Source organism: Eucyclogobius newberryi, unplaced genomic scaffold (genome assembly GCF_026437365.1).
Source record: "Eucyclogobius newberryi isolate DKJ021-1_F unplaced genomic scaffold, fEucNew1.0.hap1 SCAF_2, whole genome shotgun sequence".
In the NCBI taxonomy this organism is placed as follows: Eukaryota; Metazoa; Chordata; class Actinopteri; order Gobiiformes; family Gobiidae; genus Eucyclogobius; species Eucyclogobius newberryi.
Window position 1 is genome coordinate 51695921 of NW_027315834.1, and position 9659 is coordinate 51705579.

A 9659-nucleotide genomic window follows, 5' to 3' on the forward strand; every position below is an offset into this window, starting at 1 on the left:
TGGACTCACCCGTCCCCCTGGACTCACCCGTCCCCCCAGCACACAGTCCCCCTGGACTCACCCGTCCCCCCAGCACACAGTCCCCCTGGACTCACCCGTCCCCCCAGCACACAGTCCCCCTGGACTTTTATTAAGAATATAAGAGGTTGTTTATAAGAGCTTTTCTATTAATAGTGTTTTCTTAAAGTTTTCTATAAGTTCTCAGTTCTTTTACTTCTGTACCTACTTGTGTTGCAACACTGAAATGTCCCCATTGTGTGGAGAAATAAAGGCTTATCTTAAATATGGGCTGGAGTTATTTGAAATTGTGCTTTCAAGTCATCGTCGGCCGTTAGTTTCCAAGTCTTAATATTCAGATTCTCTGCTTGAAAAAATAAACTATTATTTTAAAGAATGACGCTCTTTTGCTGCGTCCGTGTTTTTGCCTTCACCCGGAAATGTGTCGTCACAGCGGGACATCTGTGTCGATGAAGACTTCGCTCGTCTTCATCAGCAGCAAGTGCACAGAGTGTCATAACGGTCTATCACCGCTGAGCGGCAGCAGCGCGCCGTGTGTCCCTCCAGAGCCGGAAACACCGGAGAAGCAGACGCGGTCTCGGCGCATCGCTCCGAACCCGGTGTCTGACCCGTGACTGACCAGTGACTGACCAGTGACTGACCGTCTGCAGAGCCATGGCATCCCGGAGGCCCGACAGCTTCGACGGGCTGGGCTACAGGCTGGCCCCGGACCCGCAGCTCCAGTACCGGGTCACTACTCCACCGGACATCCCGGGCAGCCGCAACCTGCACCGGAGCCCGCAGTATGAGGACCCGGGCACGGAGGCCGGAGCGTGCAGAGGAGCGGCCGGCTGGGACGCGTCTCAGCCCGGCCTCCCTCCCGCCGGTAGGTCGCTGCGGGGCTCGGGAGTCAAAGCTAATGGCAGGCTAACGGGAGCTAACGGGAGCTAACAGAGCTAACGCACTCAGGCCGTTTGTGACGCGCGTTTCCCCGCTAACCTTTGGCTCAGAGCCGCGACATGCGGAGCGGAGGACAGGCCGGTCCCGGGGACACGTGACCGCTGCTCACACGTCTCTGTCCGCGGGTGTTTGTGGGAAGAGTCGGTGTAGCAGGACGAGCTAAGACGAGGCTAACAGGCTAATAACAAGTGACAGGGCGAAGGATGAAGGCTTTATTTTACATTAGATCGAGTTATTTTACATTAGATCGAGTTATTTTACATTAGATCGAGTTATTTTACATTAGATCGAGTTATTTTACATTAGATCGAGTTATTTTACATTAGATCGAGTTATTTTACATTATTAGATCGAGTTATTTTACATTAGATCGAGTTATTTTACATTAGATCGAGTTATTTTACATTATTAGATCGAGTTATTTTACATTAGATCGAGTTATTTTACATTAGATCGAGTTATTTTACATTAGATCGAGTTATTTTACATTAGATCGAGTTATTATAATGAGGTTTGTTTAGTTTCAGGTGTTTAAATGTGAGGGTTTGTTTAGTTTCAGGTGTTTAAATGTGAGGGTTTGTTTAGTTTCAGGTGTTTAAATGTGAGGGTTTGTTTAGTTTCAGGTGTTTAAATGTGAGGGTTTGTTTAGTTTCAGGTGTTTAAATGTGAGGGTTTGTTTAGTTTCAGGTGTTTAAATGTGAGGGTTTGTTTAGTTTCAGGTGTTTAAATGTGAGGGTTTGTTTAATTTCAGGTGTTTAAATGTGAGGGTTTGTAGAATGTCTGTTTCTCTGACGTTGGTGGAAGGGCATCTGTGGTAAATGATAGTTTTACTTGTGTTGTTTTGAAACGTAAGAGTTTAACACGACAGGAAGTGAAGCTGATGGAGTCTGAAGTGGGCGTGGAAAGAGGAGGGCCCAGTTCCTCCTGTCGCTCCGGGGCATCTGATGTAAAGTCCCACTGAGGGGAGGAGACTGAGTGGAGGAGGAGGAGACTGAGTGGAGGAGGAGACTGAGTGGAGGAGGAGGAGACTGAGTGGAGGAGGAGACTGAGTGGAGGAGGAGGAGACTGAGTGGAGGAGGAGGAGACTGAGTGGAGGAGGAGGAGACTGAGTGGAGGAGGAGGAGACTGAGTGGAGGAGGAGGAGACTGAGTGGAGGAGACTGAGTGGAGGAGGAGGAGACTGAGTGGAGGAGGAGGAGACTGAGTGGAGGAGGAGGAGACTGAGTGGAGGAGGAGGAGACTGAGTGGAGGAGGAGGAGACTGAGTGGAGGAGGAGGAGACTGAGTGGAGGAGACTGAGTGGAGGAGGAGGAGACTGAGTGGAGGAGGAGGAGACTGAGTGGAGGAGGAGGAGACTGAGTGGAAGAGGAGGGGACTGAGTGGAGGAGGAGGGGACTGAGTGGAGGAGGAGGGGACTGAGTGGAGGAGGAGGGGACTGAGGGGAGGAGGAGGGGACTGAGGGGAGGAGGAGGAGACTGAGTGGAGGAGGAGGGGACTGAGTGGAGGAGGAGGAGACTGAGGAGAGGAGGAGGCCGAGGGGAGGTCTGGGGAGGAGAAGACCGAGGGGAGGACGGGACTGAGGGGAGGAGCAGGTACGGGGAGAACAAGCAAACGGAGGAGGAGACTGGGAGGAGGAGGAGACTGGGAAGAGGAGGAGACTGGGAAGAGGAGGAGGAGGAGATAGGGAGGAGGAAGAGACTGGGAGGAGGAAGAGACTGGGAGGAGGAGGAGACTGGGAAGAGGAGGAGACTGGGAAGAGGAGGAGACTGGGAAGAGGAGGAGGGGGAGACTGGTTTAGAGGAGGAGGAGACCGGGGGAGGAGGAGGCAGAGAGGAGGTCTGGGGAGGAGGGGGACGACCGGACTGAGGGGAGGAGCAGGTACGTGGAGAACAAGCAAACGGAGGAGGAGACTGGGAGGAGGAGGAGACAGAGAAGACAGAGGAGGAGGAGCTCTAAAATAACGTTTGACATGAATCAGACGAATCACAATTGTATGATTTCTGTTTCAGAACTGAACAGATTCACCGGCTTTGGAATCGGACTGGTCAGGTGAGAACCAGGAGGTGCTCCTCCTCACAGGAGGCGCTCTTCCTCTCACACACACACAGGGGGCGCTCCTCCTCTCACACACACACAGGGGGCGCTCCTCCTCACAGGGGGCGCTCCTCCTCACAGGGGGCGCTCCTCCTCTCACACACACACAGGGGGCGCTCCTCCTCACAGGGGGCGCTCCTCCTCACAGGGGGCGCTCCTCCTCACAGGGGGCGCTCCTCCTCACAGGGGGCGCTCCTCCTCACAGGGGGCGCTCCTCCTCACAGGGGGCGCTCCTCCTCTCACACACACACAGGGGGCGCTCCTCCTCACAGGGGGCGCTCCTCCTCACAGGGGGCGCTCCTCCTCACAGGGGGCGCTCCTCCTCTCTCACACACACAGGGGGCGCTCCTCCTCACAGGGGGCGCTCCTCCTCACAGGGGGCGCTCCTCCTCACAGGGGGCGCTCCTCCTCTCACACACACACAGGGGGCGCTCCTCCTCTCACACACACACAGGGGGCGCTCCTCCTCACAGGGGGCGCTCCTCCTCACAGGGGGCGCTCCTCCTCTCACACACACACAGGGGGCGCTCCTCCTCACAGGGGGCGCTCCTCCTCACAGGGGGCGCTCCTCCTCACAGGGGGCGCTCCTCCTCACAGGGGGCGCTCCTCCTCACAGGGGGCGCTCCTCCTCACAGGGGGCGCTCCTCCTCTCACACACACACAGGGGGCGCTCCTCCTCACAGGGGGCGCTCCTCCTCACAGGGGGCGCTCCTCCTCACAGGGGGCGCTCCTCCTCTCTCACACACACAGGGGGCGCTCCTCCTCACAGGGGGCGCTCCTCCTCACAGGGGGCGCTCCTCCTCACAGGGGGCGCTCCTCCTCTCACACACACACAGGGGGCGCTCCTCCTCACAGGGGGCGCTCCTCCTCACAGGGGGCGCTCCTCCTCACAGGGGGCGCTCCTCCTCTCACACACACACAGGGGGCGCTCCTCCTCACAGGGGGCGCTCCTCCTCACAGGGGGCGCTCCTCCTCTCACACACACACAGGGGGCGCTCCTCCTCACAGGGGGCGCTCCTCCTCACAGGGGGCGCTCCTCCTCACAGGAGGTGCTCCTCCTCTCTCACACACACAGGGGGCGCTCCTCCTCACAGGGGGCGCTCCTCCTCTCTCACACACACAGGGGGCGCTCCTCCTCACAGGGGGCGCTCCTCCTCTCTCACACACACAGGGGGCGCTCCTCCTCACAGGGGGCGCTCCTCCTCTCTCACACACACAGGGGGCGCTCCTCCTCACAGGGGGCGCTCCTCCTCTCTCTCACACACAGGGGGCGCTCTTCCTCTCACACTGAATGTTTGTGTTTTCAGTTTGTTCTCGGAGAACGTTCTGGCTCATCCCTGCATCGTGTTCCGGCGCCAGTGTCAGGTCCGCCTCTTCTTCTCTCTGATTGGCCGTGTCTCCTCTCTTCTTCTCTCTGATTGGCCGTGTCTCCTCTCTTCTTCTCTCTGATTGGCCGTGTCTCCTCAGGTAAACGTTCAGGCTCGCTGTTATCACCTGACTCCCTTCAGCGCCGTGTCCGTCATGTACAGCATCAGTAAAGCTCAGGTAAGACCAGGACCAGGACCGGGACCAAGTGTAGTGAAGTAGAAGTATTGTACAGAGTAATGTAGTGAAGTAGAAGTATTGTACAGAGTAATGTAGTGAAGTAGAAGTATTGTACAGAGTAATGTAGTGAAGTAGAAGTATTGTACAGAGTAATGTAGTGAAGTAGAAGTATTGTACAGAGTAATGTAGTGAAGTAGAAGTATTGTACAGAGTAATGTAGTGAAGTAGAAGTATTGTACAGAGTAATGTAGTGAAGTAGAAGTATTGTACAGAGTAATGTAGTGAAGTAGAAGTATTGTACAGAGTAATGTAGTGAAGTAGAAGTATTGTACAGAGTAATGCACTGAAGTAGAAGTATTGTACAGAGTAATGTAGTGAAGTAGAAGTATTGTACAGAGTAATGTAGTGAAGTAGAAGTATTGTACAGAGTAATGCACTGAAGTAGAAGTATTGTACAGAGTAATGTAGTGAAGTAGAAGTATTGTACAGAGTAATGCACTGAAGTAGAAGTATTGTACAGAGTAATGTAGTGAAGTAGAAGTATTGTACAGAGTAATGTAGTGAAGTAGAAGTATTGTACAGAGTAATGTAGTGAAGTAGAAGTATTGTACAGAGTAATGCACTGAAGTAGAAGTATTGTACAGAGTAATGCACTGAAGTAGAAGTATTGTACAGAGTAATGCACTGAAGTAGAAGTATTGTACAGAGTAATGTAATAAAGTAGAAGTATTGTACAGAGTAATGTAGTGAAGTAGAAGTATTGTACAGAGTAATGCACTGAAGTAGAAGTATTGTACAGAGTAATGTAGTGAAGTAGAAGTATTGTACAGAGTAATGTAGTGAAGTAGAAGTATTGTACAGAGTAATGTAGTGAAGTAGAAGTATTGTACAGAGTAATGTAGTGAAGTAGAAGTATTGTACAGAGTAATGTAGTGAAGTAGAAGTATTGTACAGAGTAATGTAGTGAAGTAGAAGTATTGTACAGAGTAATGTAGTGAAGTAGAAGTATTGTACAGAGTAATGTAGTGAAGTAGAAGTATTGTACAGAGTAATGTAGTGAAGTAGAAGTATTGTACAGAGTAATGCACTGAAGTAGAAGTATTGTACAGAGTAATGTAGTGAAGTATTGTACAGAGTAATGCAGTGAAGTAGAAGTATTGTACAGAGTAATATACTGAAGTAAAAGTACCTTTGCCTTGTTCAGGGCATGCGCTCGCTGTGGAAGGGCATGGGCAGCACCTTCATCGTTCACGGCGTGACTCTCGGAGCCGAGGGCATCATCAGCGAGCTCACGCCGTTACCACGGTAACCACACCTGTGTTTGTGCTCAGTTCAATGTCTGTGCTCAGTTCTTCTGTGCTTGTGTTCAGTTCTATGTTTGTGCTCAGTTCTTCTGTGCTTGTGTTCAGTTCAATGTCTGTGCTCAGTTCTTCTGTGCTTGTGTTCAGTTCTATGTTTGTGCTCAGTTCTTCTGTGCTAGTGCTCAGTTCTTCTCTGCTAGTGCTCAGTTCTTCTCTGCTAGTGCTCAGTTCTTCTCTGCTAGTGCTCAGTTCTTCTGTGCTTTTGCCCGGTTCTTCTGTGCTTGTGCTCAGTTCTTCTGTGCTTGTGCTCAGTTCTTCTGTGCTTGTGCTCAGTTCTTCTGTGCTTGTGCTCAGTTCTTTGCTTGTGCTCAGTTATTCTGTGTCTGTGCTCAGTTCTTCTGTGCTTGTGCTCAGTTCTTCTTTGCGAGTGCTCAGTTCTTCTGTGCTAGTGCTCAGTTCTTCTGTGTTTGTGCTCAGTTCTTCTGTGTCTGTGCTCAGTTCTTCTGTGCTTGTGCTCAGTTCTTCTGTGCTTGTGCTCAGTTCTTCTGTGCTAGTGCTCAGTTCTTCCGTGCTAGTGCTCAGTTCTTCCGTGCTAGTGCTCAGTTCTTCCGTGCTTGTGCTCAGTTCTTCTGTGTTTGTGCTCAGTTCTTCCGTGCTTGTGCTCAGTTCTTCCGTGCTTGTGCTCAGTTCTTCCGTGCTTGTGCTCAGTTCTTCCGTGCTAGTGCTCAGTTTTTCTGTGCTAGTGCTCAGTTCTTCTGTGCTAGTGCTCAGTTCTTCTGTGTTTGTGCTCAGTTCTTCTGTGTTTGTGCTCAGTTCTTCTGTGCTTGTGCTCAGTTCTTCTGTGCTTGTGCTCAGTTCTTCCGTGCTAGTGCTCAGTTCTTCCGTGTTTGTGCTCAGTTCTTCCGTGCTTGTGCTCAGTTCTTCCGTGCTTGTGCTCAGTTCTTCCGTGCTTGTGCTCAGTTCTTCCGTGCTTGTGCTCAGTTCTTCCGTGCTTGTGCTCAGTTCTTCCGTGCTTGTGCTCAGTTCTTCCGTGCTTGTGCTCAGTTCTTCCGTGCTTGTGCTCAGTTCTTCCGTGCTTGTGCTCAGTTCTTCCGTGCTTGTGCTCAGTTCTTCCGTGCTTGTGCTCAGTTCTTCCGTGCTTGTGCTCAGTTCTTCCGTGCTTGTGCTCAGTTCTTCCGTGCTTGTGCTCAGTTCTTCCGTGCTTGTGCTCAGTTCTTCCGTGCTTGTGCTCAGTTCTTCCGTGCTTGTGCTCAGTTCTTCCGTGCTTGTGCTCAGTTCTTCCGTGCTTGTGCTCAGTTCTTCCGTGCTTGTGCTCAGTTCTTCCGTGCTTGTGCTCAGGGAACTTCCTCATCGCTGGAGCTGGAGACAGTTGGCTGGACATCTGCTGCTCAAAGGGTGAGTTGGCTCTTCCCCTTCTGCTCCAATCAGCTGTGAGTCTGATGATGTCACTTCCTGTTTCACTTCCTGTTTAGGCTGACGGCGGTGGTGGCGCTGCCGTTTTACTGCGCCAGCCTCATCGACACAGTGCAGGTGAGACACATGTGAGCGTCCTGCAGGTGAGACACATGTGAGCGTCCTGCAGGTGAGACACATGTGAGCGTCCTGCAGGGGGACACATGTGAGCGTCCTGCAGGTGAGACACATGTGAGCGTCCTGCAGGGGGACACATGTGAGCGTCCTGCAGGGGGACACATGTGAGCGTCCTGCAGGTGAGACACATGTGAGCGTCCTGCAGGGGGACACATGTGAGCGTCCTGCAGGTGAGACACATGTGAGCGTCCTGCAGGTGAGACACATGTGAGCGTCCTGCAGGGGGACACATGTGAGCGTCCTGCAGGGGGACACATGTGAGCGTCCTGCAGGGGGACACATGTGAGCGTCCTGCAGGTGAGACACATGTGAGCGTCCTGCAGGTGAGACACATGTGAGCGTCCTGCAGGTGAGACACATGTGAGCGTCCTGCAGGTGAGACACATGTGAGCGTCCTGCAGGTGAGACACATGTGAGCGTCCTGCAGGTGAGACACATGTGAGCGTCCTGCAGGTGAGACACATGTGAGCGTCCTGCAGGGGGACACATGTGAGCGTCCTGCAGGTGAGACACATGTGAGCGTCCTGCAGGGGGACACATGTGAGCGTCCTGCAGGTGAGACACACACGTGAGCGTCCTGCAGGGGGACACATGTGAGCGTCCTGCAGGGGGACACATGTGAGCGTCCTGCAGGGGGACACATGTGAGCGTCCTGCAGGTGAGACACATGTGAGCGTCCTGCAGGTGAGACACATGTGAGCGTCCTGCAGGTGAGACACATGTGAGCGTCCTGCAGGGGGACACATGTGAGCGTCCTGCAGGTGAGACACATGTGAGCGTCCTGCAGGGGGACACATGTGAGCGTCCTGCAGGTGAGACACACACGTGAGCGTCCTGCAGGGGGACACATGTGAGCGTCCTGCAGGGGGACACATGTGAGCGTCCTGCAGGGGGACACATGTGAGCGTCCTGCAGGGGGACACATGTGAGCGTCCTGCAGGTGAGACACACACGTGAGCGTCCTGCAGGGGACACTGTTGTGTAGTTGTGTGTTTTAATGCTGTAATTGTGTGTTTAGAGTGAGATCGTGCGAGACGACTCGTCCTCGCTCCTCGACTGCCTGCGGGAGGCGCTCTCTCGCCTCGTGGGCATCGGCGCTCCTCACAGTCGTCGTCTGCTGCCGCTGAGCTCGCTCTTGTTTCCTGCCGCGCTCCACGCTGTCCTGAAGTACTGCGTGTCCACGTGTGTCCAGAGGGTGGCGCTGTGGCTGCTGCAGCGCCGACACAAACCAGGTTCCAGAGCTTCCGCTGTAGAAGTGTCGTTTAAAGAACATATTTGAGTTAAACGTGATGTTTCGTTTCTCTGCAGACGCGTCGGAGCCGCTGGACTCGTACTTCCTGGACCTGTCGTCGCAGTGGGCGGGGTCTCTGGTCTCGGACGTGCTGTGTTTCCCTCTGGAGACGGTTCTGCACCGGTTGGCGCTGCAGGGCACCCGTACCATCATCGACCACACGGAGCAGGGTGGTGCTCTGCAGGTTCTGCCCGTCAACACGCAGTACGACGGTTTCTCCGACTGTCTGTCCTCCGTGCGACACAAAGAGGGCGTGGCCTCGTTCTACCGCGGCGTCGGCGCGCTCTCGGCTCAGTACACGCTGCACGCCGCGCTGCTCGCTCTGAGCCGCGCCGTGCTCAGGCTTGCCATGGACGGCAAAGCGCTCAGGCCGTGACGGGCTAACGAGGCTCCGCCCACATGTGGTCCACAGGAAGGAGGAGCTGCAGAGACTTAAATGAACTCACCATCACGGGAAATGAACTGTGTACCTCCTGGAGATGTGTCAGATATGTCTAAAGTATGGCCCGGGGGCTGAACGCGGCCCCCAGAACTAGACTGTAAAATAATGTCCTTTATGAAGATGAAATTTCTGAGCGTCTGAGCTTTAAGTCCAAGTTAAACTCTAAATGTTTGAATTATTCACTGCTTTGAACCTTTGTCTCCCTCTAGTGGTCACATTAAACTAATCCTCCCAAAAAATTCTGGGAAATGAAGCGGTGCCAAACGTGTGACGAGGCGCAGGAGTGATGCATTGTGGGAGTTTTACAGGGAAAGTCAATTTAAAGGAGCACTGCGGAACTTTCCAGGTCATGGCTCCTCAGTTTAAACACTTTAAACATCTCAAGGTCACAGTTTGACCTTCAAATATTTAAGTCTTTGCTAAATGTGAAGTTTGTCTCAT

General features: G+C 53.1%; 1 protein-coding gene across 1 annotated transcript; it reads left to right on the forward strand.

Moving 5' to 3' along the window:
- The first annotated feature begins 602 nt into the window (after window positions 1-602).
- On the forward strand, window positions 603-9199 carry slc25a46 (solute carrier family 25 member 46). Its single transcript, XM_072453387.1, has 9 exons — window positions 603-883; window positions 2965-3004; window positions 4357-4414; window positions 4517-4594; window positions 5799-5899; window positions 7234-7290; window positions 7368-7425; window positions 8504-8717; window positions 8794-9199. The coding sequence occupies exons 1-9, from the start codon at window positions 673-675 to the stop codon at window positions 9150-9152; spliced, it is 1176 nt and encodes a 391-aa protein (XP_072309488.1). The 5' UTR covers window positions 603-672; the 3' UTR covers window positions 9153-9199.
- Window positions 9200-9659: the final 460 nt, after the last annotated feature.